General features: G+C 35.2%; 1 protein-coding gene across 5 annotated transcripts in view; it reads left to right on the forward strand.

Moving 5' to 3' along the window:
• RXFP2 (relaxin family peptide receptor 2) overlaps positions 1 to 22473 on the forward strand; it is an 85235-nt gene that overhangs the window by 35322 nt on the left and 27440 nt on the right. For 4 of the 5 annotated variants that reach the window (XM_056825135.1, XM_056825136.1, XM_007495284.3 and 1 more), the window contains exons 6-9: positions 13065 to 13136; positions 14135 to 14206; positions 15647 to 15718; positions 18888 to 18959. In XM_056825135.1, the coding sequence (XP_056681113.1) occupies positions 13065 to 13136; positions 14135 to 14206; positions 15647 to 15718; positions 18888 to 18959 (288 nt within the window). The remainder of the gene's footprint in view (positions 1 to 13064; positions 13137 to 14134; positions 14207 to 15646; positions 15719 to 18887; positions 18960 to 22473) is intronic. The other variant, XM_007495285.3, reaches the window with a different exon arrangement.

A 22473-nucleotide genomic window follows, 5' to 3' on the forward strand; every position in this document is an offset into this window, starting at 1 on the left:
TCACTGCATTGCCACTAATGGAGAAGTCCATTACATTCAATTGTACTAGTGTGTCAGTCTCTGTGTACATTGTTTTGGTTCTGCTCCTCTCACTCTGCATCAATTCTTGGAGGTTGTTCCAGTTCCCATGGGATTCATCCACTTTATTATTCCTTTGAGCACAGTAATATTCCATCACCAATATATATCACAATTTCTTCAGCCATTCCCCAATCAAAGGGTATCCCCTCATTTTCAAATTTTTGGCCACCACAAAGAACGTAGCTATGGATATTCTTGTACATGTCTTTTTCCTTATTATCTCTTTGGGGTACAAACCCAGCAGTGCTATGGCTGGACCAAAGGGCAGACATTCTTTTAGCACCCTTTGGGTATTGTTCCAAATTGCCTCCAGAATGGTTGGATCAATTCACAACTCCACCAGCAATGCATTAATGTTCCAACTTTACAACATCCCCTCCAGCATTCATTGCTTTCCATTGCTATCATTTTAGCCAATCTGCTAGGTGTGCTGTGTACCTCAGAGTTGTTTTGATTTGCATCTCTCTGATTATAAGAGATTTAGAACACTTTTTTATGTGCTTATTGATAGTTCTGATTTCTTTAACTGAAAATTGCCTATTCATGCCCCTTGCCCATTTTTCAATTGGAGAATGGCTTGATCTTTTGTACAATTGATTTAGCTCTTTATAAATTTGAGTAATTAGACCTTTGTCAGAGGTTTTTATTATGAAGATTGCTTCCAAATTTGTTGCTTCCCTTCTAATTTTGGTTGCATCGGTTTTGTTTGTACAAAACATTTTTAATTTGATGTAATCAAAATTATTGATTTTACATTGTGTGATTTTTTTCTAGTTCTTGTTTGTTTTTGAAATCTTTCCTTTCCCAAAGATCTGACATGTATACTATTCTGTGTGTTCACCTAATTTACTTATAGTTTCCTTCTTTATATTCAAGTCATTCACCCATTCTGAGTTTATCTTGGTGTAGGGTGTGAGATGTTGATCCAAACCTAATCTCTCCTATACTGTCTTCCAATCTTCCCAACAGTTTTTTTTTTTTTATCAAATAGTGGATTTTGGTCCCAAAAGCTGGGATCTTTGGGCTTATCATACACTGTCTTGCTAAGATCATTTACCCCAAGTCTATTCCACTGATCCTCCTTTCTCTCTCTTAGTCATTAACAAATTGTTTTGATGACCACTGCTTTATAGTATAGTTTGAGTTCTGGGACTACAACGCCACCTTCCTTTGCATTTTTTTTCATGATTTCCCTGGATATCCTTGATCTTTTGTTCTTCCAAATGAACTTTATTATGGTTTTTTTCTAATTCAGTAAAAAAAGTTTTTTGGCAGTTCAATGGGTTTAGCACTAAATAAATAAATTAATTTGGGTAGGATTGTCATTTTTATTATGTTAGCTAATCCTACCCATGAACAATCAATGTTTTTTGCAATTGTTTAGGTCTAGTTTTAATTCTGTGGAGAGTGTTTTGTAGTTGTGTTCATATAGTTCCTGTCTTTGTCTCAGCAAATAGATTCCTAAGTATTTTATATTGTCTAGGGTGATTTTAAATGAAATTTCTCTTTCTAATTCTTGTTACTGAGAGGCATTGGAAATATATAGAATTGCTGATGACTTATGTGGATTTATTTTGTATCCTGCAACTTTGCTAAAGTTTTTGATTGACTACCTTTTTAGTTGATTCTCTAGGATTCTTTAAGTAGAACATCATATCATCTGCAAAGAGTGATAGTTTGGCCTCCTCATTGCCTATTTTAATATATTCACTTTCTTTTACTTAGCTAGTCACTACTGCTAGTGTTTCTAGTACAATGTTAAATAATAGAGGTGATAATGGGCATCCCTGTTTCACTCCTATTCTTATTGGGAAGGCTTCTAGTTTATCCCCATTGCAGATGATGTTTGCTTATGGTTTTAGATCTATACTGTTCATTATTTTTAGGAAAGGCCCTTATTTTCCTGTGTTTTCTAGTGTTTTCAATAGGAATGAATGTTGTATTTTGTCAAAGACTTTTTCTGCATCTATTGAGATAATAATGTGATTTTTGTCAGTTTGCTTGTTAATATGGACAATTATGTGGATGATTTTCCTAATATTGAACCATCCTCACATTCCTGGTATAAATCCCACCTGATCATAATGAATAACCCTCATGATAACTTGCTGGAGCCTTTTTTGCTAGTATCTTATTTAAGATTTTTGCATCTATGTTCATTAAGGAGATTGGTCTATAGTTTTCTTTCTCTGTTTTTGATCTTCATGGCTTCGGAATCAATACCATATTTGTGTTGTAAAAGGAATTTGGTAGAACTCCTTCTTTGTTTATTCTTTCAAATAGTTTGTATAATATTGGGATTAGTTGTTCTTTGAATGTTTGATAGAATTCATTTGTGAATCCAACTGGACCTGGGGATATTTTCTTAGGGAGTTCTTTGATGGCTTGTTCAATTTCTTTTTCTGATATAGGGCTGTTTAGGTAGTCTCTCTGTTAGTCTAGGCAATTTATATTTTTGTAAATATTCATCCATGTCACCTAGATTGCCATATAATTGGGCATAATAATTTTTAATGATTGCCTTAATTTCCTCTTTATTAGAGGTGAGGTCTCCCTTTTCATCTTGGATACTGTCAATTTGGTTTTCTTCTTTCCTTTTTTTAATTAGATTGACCAGTAATTTGTGTATTTTAAAATTTGTTTTTTCAAAGTACCAGCTTCTAGTCTTATTTATTGAATCAATAGTTCTTTGGCTTTCAGTTTTATTAATTTCTCATTTGATTTTTAGGATCTCTAATTTAATCTTCATCTGAGGATTTTTAATTTGTTCACTTTCTAGTTTTTTAATTTGCATGCCCAATTCATTGACCTCTGTCCTCCATAATTTGTTGATATATGAACTCAAGGATATAAATTTCCCCCTGAGTACTGCTTTGGCTGCATCTCACAGATTTTGAAAGGTTGTCTCATCATCATCATTTACTTCAATGCAATTATTAATTGTTTCTATGATTTGTTCTTTAACAGATTTGGGAGAATTGTATAGCTTAATTTTCAATTAATTTTTTTATTTGCCTCTCCATGTACCCTTACTAATTATTATTTTCATTGCATTATTGTCTGAGAAGTTTGCATTTATTATTTCTCCTTTTTATGCACTTGTTTGCAATGTTTTCATGCCCATTACCTGGTCAATCTTTGTGAATATACCATGTGTTACTGAAAAGAAGGTGTATTCCTTTTTGTCCCTATTTATTTTTCTCCATATATCTACTAACTCTAATATTTCTAAGATTTCAATCACTTCTCTTACCTCTTTATAATTTATTTTTTGGTTTGATTTCTCTAGTTCTGATAGAGGAAGTTTCAGGTCTCCAGCTAGTATAGTTTTTCTATCCATTTCATCCTTGAGCTCCACTAGTTTCTCCTTTAGAAATTTAGATGCTATGCCATTTGGTGCATTCATGTTGAATTACTGGTATTTCCTCATTGTCTATACTGCCTTTTATCAGGATGAAATTACCTTCCCTATCTCTTTTGATTAGATCTTTTTTTACTTTTTATTTGTCAGATTTCATGATTGTGAGTTCTGCCTTCTTATTATCAGTTGATTCCCAATGGATTTGGCTGCATTCCTCTTACTTTTACCCACTGTATGTCTACTTTCCTCCTGTGTGTTTCTTGTAGACAGCATATAGTAGGGTTTTGGTTTGTAATCCACTCTTCTATTCACTTGCATTTTATGGGTAAGTTCCTTCCATTCACATTCAGAGTTATGATTACCAGCTGTATATTTCCCATCATTTTGATTTCCACTCCTAATCCTACCCTTTCTTCTTTCAGTATTTCCTTCTACAGCAGTGTTTTGTTTTTAATTGATCCCCCTAATTCCCACTCTTATTTTACTTCCCTTTCTACCCCCCTCCCTTCTTATTCCCCTCTTATTTTCTTTACAGTCTTTTTAAACTCTCCTCCACCCTTTCCCTCCCTTCTACTGCTTCCCTCCCCACCAGTGCATTTGTTACACTTCTATTTCCCTATAGGGCGCAAATCAATTCTCTGCCCCAATGGATTGGATTGTTCTTGCCTCTTTGAGTCAATTTCAATGAATGTATGTGGATCTTAGAAATTTTAGAAATTATTAATGAAGTTCTTTCTGCTCTACAGCTGCCTGAAGCCCTAGCTGTAGTTCATTTCTCTGCCCATACAGATGGCACTGACCCTATCTCTAAAGGAAATGATCGAGCAGATGCTGCTGCAAAGCTAGCAGCCATAGAAGGACATGAATTAATCTTAACATTAACAACCACTGATGACTTAAATTTATCATTTTCCTATAATGAAAAGGAAGTGGAAAAATGGAAACAATAATTCAAAGCAAAAGAGATAAATGGAGTGTGGGTGTCATCTGAAGGAAAACCCCTGCTCCCTGGAAGTTTCTATCACCAAATTTGCCAATATATCCATAATGAATGGTCACTTTGGTACCCAGGGCATTGTGGACTCTGTTAAGAGAGTATGGATATCCCCTGGTATAACTACTATAGCCTCTAAAGTGTGTTCAGCCTGCTCTACCTGCCAAGAATATAATCAACATGCATTTCATGGCAAAGCCTTTGGTGGGCTTCCTCTGGCTTACATACCTTTTTGAACATCTACAGATAGAGTTCATAACAATGCCAAAGGCTGGACATTATAAATTTTGTCTAGTCATTGTAGATCAACTTACCAGATGTCCAGAAGCATTTCCTGTGACCCAAGCCACAGCAGATTTTGTTGCTAAGATACTTTTAAAAGAAATTATTCCTTGCTTTGGACTGCCAGCACATATTGATTCAGATAGAGGAAGTCATTTTACTGATTCTGTCCTAAATCAGATATATTCTTGCTTGGGGATAACTCCCAAATTCCATGTTCCATATCATCCCCAGAGCTCAGGCCAAGTTGAGAGGATGAACAAAGAACTTAAAACTATGATTGGAAAATTATGCACTGAGACCCATTTAAAATGGCTGAAATTCTCCCTCTGGCCCTATTTTATCTTGGAAGCAGGTCTAGAGGAGACCTACATATCTCACCATTTGAGATGCTTTTTGGACATCCACCTATACAGGCTAAACCTTTTTCCCCTGCATATACATCACTATTAGGGGGAGATACTACTATTCCTTCCTATATGCAGGAATTACAGCATAAACTATGTGAACTTCATGAATCTGGAGCTGAAGTACAAGCCGGACCACTAGACTTTTCTCTTCATGACCTGAACCCAGGAGATAAAGTGTATATTAAGAATTTCAAGAGTACTGGAGCAACTCAGCCTTCCTGGGAACAACCATTCCAAATATTGTTAACTACTCCAACATCTATAAAGGTTGGATGGAAGGATTCTTAGATTCATTGCTCACATGTGAAGAAAGCATCTTCTGTTGAGACTGATTGACTGTATCCTATCACATGAATTGGAGTTAATAATCCATTGACAAGTGGATGCTGTTTTTCGAGAACACATTGAATTCCTGATTTTTCCTTTTTTTTATTATTGCTTTTCTTTTCTTTTGATTGGAATATTTTATTTTTTTTCTTTTTTTCTCATTTCTTGTACTAAAGGTACACATAATTAATATAATATTTTATAGTAATACAAGTTTAATATATGTGGGTATATATATATATATACTTACTTAATATCAATGCATATCCAAAAGCTTTAAACTATGGGAACCTGTCATTTATTGATAAAATGTTATGGGACTATGATTAATGTTTGTGTCTGACTCTGGAAAATGGGATAAAAACCAAGGAGCACAGACTTAACCTGAATAGCTCCAAAAAGAGCACACAGGAAATACTAGTGTGAAACTCGAGGTTGCAATGCTTGACATGTGTTAAGTCATAGGACTTCCTTGTATCTACACTCTTTGTAAAGTAATCATACAAGTACAAAGTTTGACTATCATGCTGGCTCCCTATATCCCTGAGAATGTCAAAAATCAGACGAGGGAATGACACTTCCTTATCAAAATAGAATTCTAGTGGGTTTTTTTTTCCTTCTTATATTATGGCAACTTCCTATAGTCTTGGCTGCAAGTAGGCAAGTGAAATATTACTGCATAATGTCCTACAGAATTGTGGGATAGAAATTACTTTAAATTGGACCTATACAAGGGCCTATTTTGAATTTTTTTTTCCTTGTGTTTTTGGTTGTGTTTTTCTCTTCTTTTGATAATTGACTCATATACCCCCATAACTCAACATTGCATCCTGAGCTGAACTGAATGTTTTTTAACACCTACTTCAGGAGGGGGTTGTATTTTAATTTAAAATCCAAGATTTTTTATTTTTTTTTGAGATTGTATTTTTTATAAAAATCCAAGATTTGATTTTGTTTGAAGAAAAGATCTTCAAGGAAGAAGCTTGATAACTCCTAAATCCAGAGAATGAACTGTTGCAGAAAGATGCCAAAAAACCTACACTACATCAAGAAGATCAAGAATGAACTTTGGATATGGTTGATTGAACTGAAGTTTGATTGAACATTTATTGTAAATGTACACATTTATGCCAAAAAGGGACTGCCCCTAATTTGGCTTTCTGTCAATGTGCCTAGCAAAACATTGGTTTTGCTTTCTTTCTTTTCTATTTCCTCCCTAACTACTCTAATTTCTTCTTAGAAAATTGAATGTTGTATACATCTGTAGTTAAAAGTGTGTTTAGGACTACAAGATGATGATGTTAAATGATCAATGGGTAGACTAGTCTCCCAATGATCATCAAGGGGGATTATGAATCTTAAAATTTCTCAAACTCTACCTTGGGACATTTGGTTAAGCTATTCCCATTTAAACAATGGAGGTACTTGATCAGGAATGTATTGGGAACTTTAAAAATACTCCACCCATACTTAGGCATACTTTAGGGGAAGATAAAGTTGTAAAACTCCTTACTGAACAATGAAAAAGTACTTTACTCATTCTTATAGTGAGGCAAAAGCCCTTAAGCTAGCTCTATTTTTAGATCTAATACAAAAGGGTGCTAAATACCTATGAAGGTTAAATTAATCACTAAAAGGGCAAGCTTAGCAAAGAGATGTGAATTACTCAGAAATTTTAGTCTACCCAGAGAAGGTGCTAACAAGATATGAATTATGAAGATGATAACAAGATGTGATTTAAGAAGGTGATAACAAGATGTGAATTAAGAATGGTCAGTCCTTTGGAAAATATCTACTGTGATTGGTAGATGTGAAAGGTTAGGGGAGGTGACACAAGAGAAATTTCTCTTTAAAAGAAGCTGTCTGAACCAGTTCAAAGGTAGTTCGAGTTAGTTCAGTTTTGGTAGCTGAGTTTGAGCTCGGACTAGTTGGAGTAGCTGGGTCTCTGAACACTAGAGTTTTCTTTGGAAAGATCTTGTGGTGAGTGATTAAAGACTGACTTAGTTTCTCTCATAAAGAGAAAGGCCTAGGCCCTTGGCCTAGGCCCTAGCCTTTTCCTACAATTTCCTCTTACTCTGTCTCTTTCCCTTTCCTTAATTCCTTCATTTATATTAATTAAAATCTCCACTAAACCCATCTGACTTGGGTATATTATATTTGGGAATTTTTCACATGGCAACCACTTATTTTTTATTTAAATCAAGACACTGAAAATTATCTTTACAGTTTGGGCAATTCACAGTCTTGAAACCCATATTTTCATTGTCACATGTAAGAGTTGAGTATTTCCTATCTCCAACCTCTTTACCCTTCCAGTGTATTGATGTTCTCTCTCGCTCCCGTCATAAGCTTCTTTGTGACATAAATTTATCCCATTTTGTTTTTTTCTCATTTCTCTTAGTATTAACCTCTTTTTTAACTCTAATTGTATACATATATACATATATATATTATATATATTTATGCATACATATATCTATATACATATTTATGTCTTGGCATTTCATCCTATACAATTTGTCACTATTCTCTCTAAGTGTACTTCTTCTAACTGCCCAGGTGATAATAACAATTTTTAAGGATTACCAATGACCTCTTTTCTTATTGGGGTACATATAATTTTAACTTATTGAGTCTCTTTAAAAAAGGTGGGGGGGGTTTGTTTTCTTTTTCTTTTTTTCCTCTTTTTAAATTGCCTTTTCATGATTCTCTTGAGTTCTCTGTTTGGACATTGCATTTTCTGTTCAGTTCTGGTCTTTTCTTTACAAATGCTTGGAATTCTTCTATCTTATTAAATGACCATACTTTCCCCAGAAAGAATATAGTCAGTTTTACTGGGTAGTTGATTCTTGGTTGTAGACATAGTTCCCTTGCTTTCCAGAATATCATATACCATGCCTTTCTGTCCTTCAGTGTAGATGCAGCCAGATCCTGTGTTGTTCTCACTGTAGTTCCATGGTATTTGAATGACTTCTTCTTATCAGCTTGTAATATTTTCCCCTTGGTCTCATAGTTCTTGAATTTGGCTATAATATTCCTGGGTGTTGTCAGTTGGAGATTAAGTAGAGGAGATTATCTGTCGGTTCTTTCAATCTCCACTTTTCCCTCTTGTTCTAGTATGTTGGGGCAGTTTTCTTGGATAATTTCCTGTTGGATGATGTTCAGGTTTTTTCTTTTGTCATGGTCTTCTGGTAGACCAATGATTCTTGAGTTGTCTCTCCTGGAAAGATTTTCTTAATCTTCTGTTTTGTGAATGAGGTGTTTCATATTTTCCTCAATTTTTTCATTCTTTTGATTTTGTTTTATACATTCCTGCTACCTTGTGAAATTGCTTGCTTCTAATTGTTGGATTCTGATTTTAAAGACTGGATTTCATCCCTGGATTTTTGGTCATCCTTCTCATTCTGGTCTGATTTTCTTTGGAGGTCATCTTTCATCTTCTTTGCCTCATCTTTCATCTCCTTTGCCTCATTTTCAAGCTGATTAATTTTGGCTTTCAAAACACTATTTTTCTGTTTCCAGATGACTTATCTTGCTTTTTAAGTTCTTTTCCCAGTTTTCTTCAACCTCTCTTAATTGTGTTTTGAATTCTATTTTGAGTTCTTCCAAAGCCTGTGTCCAATTCACTGGAGTTTCTGTGTTTTTGCTTGGTGTTCCTTCATCCTCCTCTGTTACATTTGCTCTTTGTTCATTGCCTGAATAAAAGCTGTCGATTGTAATTTCTTCTTTCTTTTTCTGTTGTTTCCTCACATTTGCACCTTCTTTTCCCCCTGTAGTTGCCTGTACTCTTGCTCCTCTCATTATGTGCTGGATCTGTGGTTTTGGGCTTTTCTGTCGGCCTTCACCCTTAGAGCTTAGTCAGCAAATCTCTCAGAGCAGTCTGTGTGTGTGTGTGTGTGGGGGGGGTGTTGGAGCTTGAGCTTCCCTGCCCTCTGAAGGCTTTGATGAGATTAAGCCCAGCTGAGTTGAACTTGCAGGGCTGGATGTGCCCTGAGGCCAAAATATCGGGGGGGGGGGGGGGGGGCGGGTATGGAGTGTCTCTGCTCCTGTGACTAGGCTGCCAGCTCTGAGCTTCTTCTCCAACTGCTTCCCCACAGTTGGTGTTCTAAGCTCTGAGCCTGGCACAGCTTTGCCCGCAAGGTACTCCCTCCATACTAGTACAATTGCCCACCCAGAGGTTCCAGTCACTGCTGGAGGCTCAGCACTCTAGGTGGTGAAAGGGTCCTGGGACCTTCTTTCTTCCTTCCCCTTAAACCTGAATGTTCTCAAATTCAGGCTTTTGGGGTACATACCTTTTAAGTTGAGTCTAGCAGGAGGGTTTCTTAACTCTGTCCTGTTGTTAGGTTTGGTTTTCAGTCCTGTAGGAGCATTTTGTTTGTAATCAGTAAGAAAGGGTTTTCAGAGGTATGAATTTTTGCTGCTTCTATGCTGGCATCTTGCTTCCACCTCCCAGAGGGTTTTTTTTTTAATTTAAATGTATTTTTTATTTGTTTGTTATATTAAAACACCAATTAACTTCCTCCGTCCCTCATCAGCAAAATCATCATTTGACAAAAAGATATATGTATATGTAAAATTATGTCTTACTTATTTCTATTAGTTCTTTCTCTGGAGGTAGACATATACAAATTATTGTTCAAAGAACATTTCTCTTGTTTATGTGTAGCTAACAATCTAAAATAGATTACCAGGCCCTAAATGCTAACTTCACGCTGAATAATCAGGAATCCAATTCAATTCACCAAACATTCATTGAGCATCCAGTCTCTAAGGAGTATTGTTCTTTTTATAATCAGGGAGCATCAAATTTAGATAAGACACAGTGCCTACTCTATGGATCTTTCAGATTGGGAAAGGAATATGACAAAAACACAGATAGCTATAATATACAATTTTGAATGATAATTGAAATGTTTTATTCCTTTAATCTTAGGCATATTATTATTGGGTCAATGGTCCATTGGAGTGATTAGGCTTAATACAGAAACTAAGATTTAGAATTAGGAGTCTAGAGTTCCTTCACAACTCACAGTCACTATTCACTGTATGACTTAACAATTTATTCAATTTTTGGGTGCTTTAAGTGTTTCATCTATAAAATCAGGAATAAGAGTGTCCATTGTCCCATTGTAATGATGATAAGAGAGGAAAATTGATATTTTATGCATAGGAGTTCTGGAATTTAAATTGCTATATACACAATTTCTCAGCAGGTTGGCTCAGGAAGAACAAGTCTTTCCAATAAACTATTTTTACCATCCCACCATATTTTCCTAAAGGTCAGGTCAGACCATGGCACACTACTCTCTTCGCTCACTTATTCAGTAAACTCCAGTGGACCCTTCATAATTAGTCAGTCAACAAGCATTTATTAAGCATCAATTCTATGCCATATACTGTGTTAAGTGCTGGGATAAAAAGATAAACAAAATCATAGTCCTTGTTCTCAATATGCTCAGTCTAATGGGACAGACAATATGTAAACAACCATATGCATGAGATAGGTAAAAATAAATTGGAAATCACTGGAAAAATTGGAAAATAAATTGGAAAAAATCAACAATGGTTAGGCACTAGATTTAAGTGGGATTTGCTTGAAGGAAGTCAGGGAGTCCAAGAAGCAGAGATGAGGAGGAAGAGAGAGACCTAAGCATGGCAGATAGTCAATGAAAATGCTCAATCAGGAGATGGAGTGTCATGTGTGAGGAACAGCAAGTAGGCCAGTGTCGCCAGATCATAAACATGGTGGGGGAGTAAGTTGTAAGAAGACTGGAAAAGTAGGAGGGGATGGATTATAGAGGACTTTGAATATGAATTTATATTTATATTTAATTAATTTATTTGTATTTATATATTATTTATTTAAATTTATACTTGATCCTGGAAGTAATAGAAAGGACAAGAGTTTATTGTTTTGGCAAGATGGGGAGAGAAGCATAACTACAGAATAATTTGACATCTCAATGGAAGATAGGCTGAAGTGGGCAAAGACTTCAATTAGGAAGACCCACCAAAAGGCCCTAATTGACCATAAACTGTTTGGTATTTTGCTGATATTGTTGCTCAGTTGTTTAAATCATGTTCACCATTTCAAGACCCCATCTGGGATTTTCTTGGCAAAGATATTGAAGAGGTTTGACATTTCCTTCTCCAATTCATTTTATAGATGAGGAAATTGAGACAAACAGAAAGTGACTTTCCCAAGATCACATAGTGTCTGAGGCTAGATTTGAACTCAGAAAGATGAGTATTCCTGACTTTCAGGCCCAGCACTCTAATTACTCTTCATAAATGATGCGTTTAGGTATTTCTAGTCTTCTTACCCATTATTCTGTCCTACTCACTCTATATAGTCCATCCACTTCTTGTTCTGCTTGCCCTTCCTCTCATATAAAGCTCCATCTCCTTTCTGAGTACCTTTGCTCAGACTGTTCTCCATGCCTGGAATACTCTCCCTCCTCAAATGCGACTTCCTATAAAAGGCCTTTTTCAATTCTCTTAGCTTCTTGTACCTTCCTCTTTAAGGTTACCTTTCATCTATTGTGTATATATTCTGCATTTACATATTTATATGCATATTATTTGATGCATTTGAATATAATCCCCTTAAGGATAGGGTTGGTTTTTCTGTATTGTTTTTCTCTATATAATACTAGTATTGAGCACATAGTACTACTTAAATTAATTTGTATTGATCAATTGATACATACACCTAAGACATTCCTATTTTTGCTAAGGAGGGAAAAGGATTTCAGCCTGTCCCAAAGAGAAAAGAGAAAAGTTCTTCTAATTTGCCATTGTCACTGTTTTTTTAAAGTGTGTGTGTGTGTGTGTGTGTGTGTGTGTGTATGTGTGTGTGTGTGTGGTTTCTTGTAAGAGTTCATCTTTGGGGGAAGGGAGAGATGTCACAGACTTATAGAAAGGGACCTCAGATACCATCTAGGCCTACTTCCTCATTTTATAGATGATAAAAATAAAATCCTATAAGGATAAACAGTTTAATAAAGGTCACAGAGCTAGTGATTGGCAAAGTCAAGTCTTGAGTCCAGGTCTCCTGCCTTCAATTCTAAGGCTTTTCCTACTATATCACCTTGTTTAGTTTAATTTGTGAAATCTGACAGGCTGGAGCGAAAGGGCAGCATTCAAGGCACCAAGGCTGTCTATGGTTTTCTAGTAGCTCAGCAAAGAGATCAAATAGCACAATCTGGGTAAGATCTCCTACAAATTTAATACTAGGTCACCACAGTTCTGACCAGAAGAAAAATAGGAATGCCTCTCATCTATATAACACTATGAAGTTTCAAAGACCATACTCAAAATAATCCTATGAGAAATGTAAGGTTGACATTACTACCCTTTTTATTTACATATAAAGGAACTGGGACCAGAAGAGATTGAGGTACCTACTCATGATCACAGGGATAGTGTCAAAGACAGGATATGAACCCATATCTCCTGTTAAACATTCTTTCCAAAGTTGATATCCTAACAACTTACATTTGTAAGGTGATTTAACCTTTACAATTGACTTTCTTCATAGCAATATTTTAAAGACATTTTAAATAAGGCATATGAAATATACAGTGCTCTTTTGTTTTATCCCTACCAGATTCCTACAGTATAACTGTATTAAATATATATCCAGGAAAGCTTTTATTGGATTGCACAAACTTCAAATGCTGTAAGTAACTTTTTAAGCACATTATGTATATATATATATATATATACATATCTGTATATATATATATATATCATGTTAATTAAAAAGGAAGAATAAAACTACATTAAATATGTGTGTATACCAGATAATAGAGAAACATCTAGCAAAAGAAATATCACTAATTACTAAGCCATTAAGCATGAAAAAAATTAAAGGATTTCTACTTTCATTTAAAAGAAGTTAATAACTATCTGTTACCTTCCATTTTTTAAGTTAAATAACCAAAGATCCTTTAACTTTTCCTCTTTGGACCAATTACTCAATGTTGCAATCATTTTTATTATTACTCTATTCAAGGCCTATTTTAGGTCATCAGAATATTTCCTAAAATACCGGAACCCAAACTAAATATAATATTAAGGTTGCAACTAGAGTTATTTGTAGCAGAAGGATCACTTTGTAACTCTTGGACTTGGTATTCTTGTTACTGTACAGCAATGCATTATATTTGCTCCTTCCTTACTTTTTAAATAATGGCAGCACTGCTGATAATTCAAGTTAAGATAACAAGAATTTATTAAGTGCCTGCAATGACCAGGAAGAATTCTAAGCTCTGAGGATACAAAGAGAGGCAAAAGATAGTCCTTGATATCAAGGAGCTCCCAGTTTAGTAGGGTGGACAAACATGCAAACACCTATGTACAAACAAGATATAAGTAGGATGAAGTAGAGATCATGACAGAAGATATTGGCATAATGATTCACATTCACTGAATGGTTTTCTTTGACTCCCTGTCCCTTCTTGCTTTTGTTTTTGTTTGTTTTTTTTTCATCTTTTGTTCAATTCAATCCAACAAAACTCTGTCAAGGATAAGTACACAGAGCACTCTGATAATATGGGCTTTTTGGTAACAGCTATATAGATATAAAATAAGCTCCATAAGTAGCATATATTCTAACACAAAGTACAAAAAGGGTCAGCCTGGGACTAGTCGACTTAAATGCTGTTCTGTTTGTAGGTATCTCAGTCACAATTGTATTACCAGTCTCAGACCTGGAGTATTTAAAGATTTACATGAGTTATCATGGCTGTAAGTATCCCAGTTCATATTTCTTCTATAAATATTGTTTCAAGAAGCATCCCTTTATTTAGACTTGAATCATTTCTATTATAACATCATTCATTTTTTTATTTGGTACCATATTACCATAAAATTCTAGAGTGCTTCTACAAAGTCAAGTAAAGAAGTATTTATAATCACTCACCAGATACCAAACACTGTGCTAAGCACAAGTTATACAAATAGCTTATATTCTAATGAGAAAAGAGAAATATGGGGGAAGGAGATACCCACAAAGTCACATGGTAGCTAGGTCCAAAAATTCAGGGATGGCTTATCTGGATGCTAGAAATAGATTTCCTGATTTTCCCTTATTCTCCCTGCTGTGACTAATCACTACCTCCTTGAATTACTTTGTCTTTACTAACTATACAGTAAATAAAATGTAAAGTAGAAAGTATACATATATATATATATATGAATATATATATGTATACATATATATTAGAATGAAAACTCTCTTGGGCTGCATTCAAGATCCTTGAAGGCAAGAACTACCTGGTTTTTGTCTTTGAATCACTAATAGCTATCACAGTGCCTTGTGAATTATAAGTTTTTAATAAATACATGCTGAATTTTATAGAATTGAACTGTATTCTAGTTATCAAGTTTCTAACTCTACCTCCATTACCCCAGTGGAGCTCCACAATGAATCTATACCCCTTACAATAACTTATCCCAACCAACAAGTTTCTAGATATATCACTAGCAAAACTAAAAAAAGTATAAGAGGTAAAGGACCTGAGGACTTCCACATCTCAACCTACCTTTCTCCCTAATTTCATTGACCCCTTGACTTTGGTTTCCTCAAAATATGACCTATTACTAAAGCAACTTTATATTAGTCTCTCTATAACAGAATAAGAGAGATTGAGCTCTTGTCTTGTAATGAGGGGGAAATGACAGCATGGTTAGAAGCAAAGGGAGGAACAGAGGTTTCTCATACAATGTGATCATGAGTTCAGTTCTTTTGTTTTTCCTCTCATAACCACTCCTGAAAACTGTTTAGAAAATCTCTAATGTCTTATCTAACATTTACTTATGCAACCTGTGATGAAAAAAATGTACTTCTACCAATATGTTTCCTCTCTTCTATTAGCTACCTTGAAAGTTCAGGGGAAAAAATTTAGTAGTTAATTGCAGTAACTATCTCATCTTAGGTGCCTACCACCATCTGCTTCCCTATTCCTTTTCATTTTTTATTTTTAATTGCCAAACTTGTCAAATGACATCAAATCCTTTTTTGAAAGTAGATGGGGGCATAAATTCTAATTAAAATATAATTTCAGTTCAGACTTAAGGAACAAAAGAGTCATCTGTCCTTTGCTAAGAATCATTTTCTGATGCTAATTTTTTTTATAGTTTACAAATATTGTTAACACTAAAACTTCTTGATTATTTTTTTGTCAGAATTTTAGATGACAACCCAATAACCAGAATTTCACAGCAATTATTTACTGGATTAAATTCTTTGTTTTTCTTGTAAGTACAAATTAATTTTTCCATCTGTTCAGTAATACCTGATTCAGACTTAGATAGGGATTCTATAACTTTTCGTCAAACTGTCCATAATTCATAAAATGTGAGGTGATTTCTCCTGACCATCCATAAAGGGAACCAAATTCAGAGGGGATGTATTGCTTTCTTCCTGATCCTGATGACTGTTATCCTTTTAGTCCCCTATGATTTGATTTTGGGTTAAGGTATAATCTTATTTTTGTTGGTTACCTAAGCTAATATCCATTTTTCACATACTTAGTGCTTAAATCTGACAGGATCTTGGCTTCAATACATTTTTTTTCTCCATAAGTACAAAGAAAACATTTCATAAAAGAATCCACTTAAAATTACTTTAAATAGCATTTTTCTCCAAATAATGCCAATAGGTTAATAGCACCTATAATCAGGGGTGTGTTGTTAAATTTTTAAAAACCAGCAGTTTGAGGAAGGGAGTAATGTATGCACAAAATAATTTTAAGTTTAACGTGCATTATTAACATTTTCTCCATCACTTTCTTAAGTTGAGACAATCAACAAAACAACAAACCAAGCCCTAATTTTTATCATTTGCTCATTTCTAAGGTATAAATGCTCCTACTAAAAATCTGGTTCCAGGACACCGCTGAATCCCTAAAAACTGAAAAATGTAGTTTTCATTTACCCACTGTGTGGCCCAGAGCAAATCATTAAACCATTTATAAATTTTAGTTTCACACTAAATGTCAGAATTTAGATGAAAACTCAGACCTCTCAATTACAAGGCCTGTGTTCTTTCTATAACAGATCCAGCAAAAATACAATGCCTTTGTCTTGCTAAAAAAACAAAACACCTTGCTGAAAACTGCATTTTCTCCAGAGTTCATTAATGCATTGGAATGAAGTACTAGTTAGAAAGTATGTTCCTTTATGATAAGAATTAAAATATCATTTTTCCTTATGTCAAAATGACTACATCATTATAGATTATATCTTCCATCTTAATCTGCATGAGAGATGATTTTCTTTACATTCTTCTCTCTATGGCCCTTCAGATTGAATGCTATTCCCAGCAGAGTTCCTGAATATCTAGAAATTAAGTATGCCCTAAAGAAATGCATGGTATATATAATATATAATTTCATGCTTGTAATACTAAGGACAATTGTCATTTCAAGCTATGTCTACTTTAAAATTATTACTAGAGACATATATACATATGTATAAATAAAACCAATTTCATTTTATGAAGCAAAACTAGATGGTATTTTTAACTCAGGTTGTATATCATATTTGCCCAATTTAAGTTTATTTTCTTATTCCTAATTCTTTTTCAATGCCAGACAAAGATCAGTTCCCAAAAAAATTAGTTTTCTTATCCTAAAAGAGTTCTTTGAAAGGTACCATGAGGTAGGAGATCAAGAGGCAGCCTAGGCATAGAGAGAACACATGGATCTAAATCTTACATCTGGCATACACTAGCTGTCCAACTCCTGTTGCATGTGTCCCTGAAGAGGAAGTTTCACAGGGCCAGGGATAGACTTCCGTCTGCACCCACAAGTCCTGTTGGCAAGACTTCCACATTCTGCTGCACCCACCTGACCTCTAGGTTAGAAGTGGAATGAGACTTTCCTTTGACCCTGTGACTTCCATTTCCTACTACCTCACATGTCCCCTGAGTGTTTAGAAAAAGAGAGAAGTTGGGGGGAGCAGGACTTCCATCTCCTGATTAATCTCCAGCCTTCAAAGAGAAGAGAAGTAATGAAGTGAGATCTCCCATCTGACCAATTGACTATGTGCCTTCCATTTCATACTGTACTTGTCTCCAGTCTGATCTCCAGCCTCCTTTGGAAAGAGGAGGCTCAATAATGCACATTCTCACACCTGGTTATACCCTATAGTGAAGTAATTCTGAACCTCTGTAGGTTATCATCCAAATTCTACTCCCTACCCCCGACCACCTAGCTCCTTTTCCCCATCCCTCTCAACTCTCCCACCCCAAAGTAAAATCTAATGGCATTTTCTCAATCCTCATTTTCTTGACCTCTTTATAGCCCTCAAAACCATTGATTACTCTCTTCTTAATACCTTCTTCTCTCTAGGTTTTCAGGTCACCATTCTGATCTAATTCTCTTCCCCACTATCTGTTTTTTCTCAGATGCTTTTTTTGGATCCTCATCCTGGTCTCTAACTCTATTGATTTAATTGCCACCACTCTAGTACAATCCCTCATCACCTCAGTCTTGACTACTGCAATAACCTGTTAAAGAGTCCGTTTACTTCAGGTCTCTCCCCACTCCAATCCATTCTCCATTCAACTACTAAAATGATTTTCCTAAAGATTGTATCTTTGCAAAAACAAAGTTTAAAGCATGTCACCCCACTGCTCAATAAACTCCAGTACTCCCTATCATTTCCAGGATCAAATACAAAATCCCCTATTTTGTGTTCAAAACCCTTCATAACTCAACCCTTACACATACCCACTTTTCTTATATTTTATTCCCACTCACTGACCTCTTTGCTATTCCATGAACAAGACACCCTCTTAACTCTTGGCATTTTCTCTGACCATCCCCTATGTCTGGACCATTCTCACTCCTTATCTCTACATTCTGGTTTCCCTGGCTTCCTTTAAGTCTCAATAAAATGCTATTATCTACAGGAAACCTTTCTCAATCTCTCAAATTTAGTGCCTTCTCTCTTTTAGTTATTTTCTTTTTATCCTGTAAATAGTCTATTTCTACATAACGGTTTGCTATTGCCTCCCTAGTAAGATTATGAGCCTGCTGAGGGCAGGGACCTTCTTTTGCCTTTTTGTATCCCCAGAGCTTTTCAGAGTGCCTGGAATATAGTTGTTTTTCAGTAACATCTGATGCTTCATGACCCCATTTGGGGTTTTCTTGACAAAGATACTGGAGTGGTTTCCCATTTCCTTCTCCAGCTCATTTTATAGATGAGGAAACTGAGGCAAACAGGATTAAATGACTTGCCCAGAGTCACATAGCTATAAGTATCTGAGAATCAATTTTAATTCAAAGCTTTTAAAAAAGTGTCTTTAAGCAACCAGATATCAGAATGATAGGACCAATAAAACTTCTTAGATCAAGATTTGGTTTGTTCTTGTTTAGAGATAAAAGACTTTATTTCTAATTAATATCTTCCTTTTATAAAGGTCTATGATCAACAATCACTTGGAAGCCCTCCCCAAAGAGATGTGCAAACACATGCCTCATCTTAATTGGGTGTAAGTAAACTGTATAGTAAAGTTCTAATTGCTTATTCTTTCAAATGAATAAAGTCAAGGCTGAAGTAATGAAGATTTTACAACAAAGTTTAAACAAGGAGTAAACTTGTTAATATGTTGATAATAGCTAAATCTTAAATCAGAAATTATGATAACTAGGCTTTTGATTCTTTTGTGTGAACTTAATCATCAAATAAAAGCATTTGAATTTGCCAAAAACAAGCAAGAGAAAATAAATGTTGTAAAAGAAGTTATAAAATCTGTGACTTCATTTGTGAAGGTAATATATGAAATTGATCAAAGTAATAACAAAATTACTTCAGTTGCATCACCATTTATATTTATATTTTTTCACACTTTAAAATGTTTTTGCTGATCTTTTTGCATATCTATTGATGAGACATTCTCAGATGTCCATTAATATTTCATCTCCATTTTCTGTTTCAATCACTTGCTTTGACAAGAGCTATAAATAAGTCATATCCCAGTGTTGTTCCTGTCTTAACTTCCCATGCAATTGAGAAAAGGAAAATGAAACATACATACAAAAACAAAGTAAAAAGGATAAGATACCTCCTGGGCAACCTTGGACAAGTCACAATGTCCTAGTTTCCTGAACTGTAAAATAATGGAATTGAACATATGGCCTCTTTTGTCCCTTCTAGCACTACATCTATTAAGTTATGATTAAAGGATTGTATGATCTTGCTCTTTACCTCTATGCAGAGGAAAAACAGGGAAGAAGAAAAAGGTATTAGAATTAGAGGATTTCATAGTCATCTATTCCATTGGTGATCTCTATAATGCACCTGCTAAATTTTCATCTAGCCTTTGATAGATGACTTCTAGTAAGGGAGAACTTCCTACTTAGGTTGGTAATCCATTCTACTTTGGACAGTTCCAATTGTCTGAAAGTTTTTCCTTGTATCAGGCTAAAATCTGTTTGTTTACAATCTTCTCATTGTTCCTGGTTCTGCCTTTGAAGACCAAACAGAATAAGGATATTTATCTTGCATAGTTAACATATTTAAGACAGTCCTCATGAGCCTTAGTCTTTTCTTCTCCAAGCTGAACCTTCCCAATTCCTTTAACTAATCTATATAAGCCATGATTTTTAGTGCCTTCATCTTCTTGGGCTCCCTCCTTTGGATAGTTTCTAAATTGTCCACTTCCTTCCTAAAATATAATTCCAGGAATCAAGCATAATTCTCTATATGTATTCCAACCACAGTAGAGACTAGCAAGACTACCTCCTCTTTGTTCTGGAAATTATGAGCCTAGGATAAACTTTTTGGTTGTTGTTGCCTCTGTTTAATGTTGTCTTATTCTAAAGTTTTTGTCTTTTAAAACCCTGTCTTTTTCACATGGATATATATATGTATATATTGTTTTTATCTTGTACTTGGGGAGTTGATCTATTTGAACTTGCATAGAATTTTACTTTAATATCCCTATTAATTTCACCTTCTTGGTTTTAGCATTTCATTTAAACTGACTATATTCTGAAAAAAAGAGGAAAAATGCTAATTGATCACTCCATTGATACCTATGGCAATAGAGCATCCAAGATGATGATCCTGAATGATTTCATAGCATAACACTACACACAAAATTCAGAGTACCTTCCAGGAGATAGACAGGCTCAAGGTAGTCCATAAGTCTCTATCCTCTAAAACAGAAGCTGACAAGTCTCAACCCTTGTGTTTGCCTTCACTAGTTAGCCACAGACACAATTACTTCAAAACAAATTTATTTAATTTATTTTTTAAAAGTAGTGCCAGAGTAGTCTCCCATATTCTCCCACAACTATACACAGTATCAGTGGGAAGAATGGACATACATAGTAAACACACTGGGGAAATTATAAACAAGGAATTAGTTTGGCCAGGGTGAACAAGTGAAGAGATATATGTGTAGGGAATATGTATAGAAAGGCAACTCATACCTTTGATGATACATTTATGAGAGCTTCCTATCCTTTATCTAACTATCCTTATAGAGTTTTAGGCCATGGAACCTAACCTCTCCTTTCTCGGTCCTTCCTTCCTAATCCAAATATTCCTGGCTTTCTTCTTATTTTCTATCATAAACCCTAAATATATAGTAGTTGCTTCTTTCTCTCTAAACCTAGGGACAAATTCTTTATTATTGCTTCTGGAATAGTGTTTTTCTTTATTGCTTCCTGAATCTTTTCAAAAAGAAAATTATCATTATAGGCAAGTCAAGAATTTATCCATTGCTCTGCCTTTGGCAATAACATATGTAGAGATAAGTGAAGTTTCCTCATCACTACTATAGCAACCTTTTCTGCCAAAATTGTAATGTATTTCCTAAATTTCTCATATACATTATTTCCTCTATTTAGTGGTTTGTGTTATATTTCCAAGACAATATGATTTCTCTTCTCTTTATTGATTCTCACCCAATTGACTTCTATTATGCTTTGCATTCTGACTCCTAAATTTTCTTATATGACAAGTCGGTCAAATAGGGTTAAGTAACTTACCCATGGTCACACTGGTAGGGAATGTCCCAGGTCAGATTTGAATGAATCTTCTTCTTGCCCAGCATTCTATCCACTGTGCCACCTAGCTGACTGCCTGGAATATATTAAGGAATTGATCAGTGCTTGGTGAATTGAAAATTTGCTAAATCAGATGCCATGGAGAGTAGCAGGTACAACATAACAAGAACAATAGCCGTTGAGTGGTGATATGCTCCCATAGCCCAGATAATAATCCATGGCAGGAATGATGGGTAACTGGCAATCATTTTAGTCCTCCCTGCATAACTATCTCTTTTTCAAGTTGGTCATCTCTAAAACCTAACACCAATCTCTTCATGTTACAGATGAAACTGATGACCAGAGGTAGGAATTGACTTGCCCAAAGTCACACAAGATAGCTGAACAGGATTCAGACATATGGTTTGAACTTCAAATCCTAGCTATGCCACTTAACTGCCTGTGGGGCATGGGGCAAGTCACTTTCTCTGTCGCCAGAGCTTGTTTCCTCATCTTTAAAATAAAAGAATTGGATAGGGTGTCCTCTGACATTCCTTCTAGCTCTAGAACTATGGGCCCATGTTCCTTTTTAGGTCTAAATCTGTCTTCTAGAGGGCCACTGAGGCAGGGTAGTGGGCTGAGCGTCTCAAGCTTAGAAAGGGACAGAAGCCCTCAGGATGACAGCTTTTTCCCCAGAGATTTCCATAAGTTTCTCCTGGCTGTTATATGTTCTAGGAAACTCTCCTGCAGTTACCCTTCAGACCAATTCATGTGCCCTGCCTTAAACACTTCTCAGACACTATGACTGGCACATAATCTTGTTATTGTTATTCATTAGTTTCAGTCTTGTCTTACTGTGACTCCATTTAGGGTTTTCTTGGCAAAGATACTGAAGTGGTTTGCCATTTCCTTCTCCAGCTCATTTTGCAAAAGAGGAAACTGAGGCAAATGTGATTAGGTGACTTGCCCAGGGTATCTGAGGCCATATTTGAATTCAGGAAGATGGGTCTT

The sequence above is a fragment of the Monodelphis domestica genome, chromosome 4, assembly GCF_027887165.1.
Source record: "Monodelphis domestica isolate mMonDom1 chromosome 4, mMonDom1.pri, whole genome shotgun sequence".
Taxonomy (NCBI): domain Eukaryota; kingdom Metazoa; phylum Chordata; class Mammalia; order Didelphimorphia; family Didelphidae; genus Monodelphis; species Monodelphis domestica.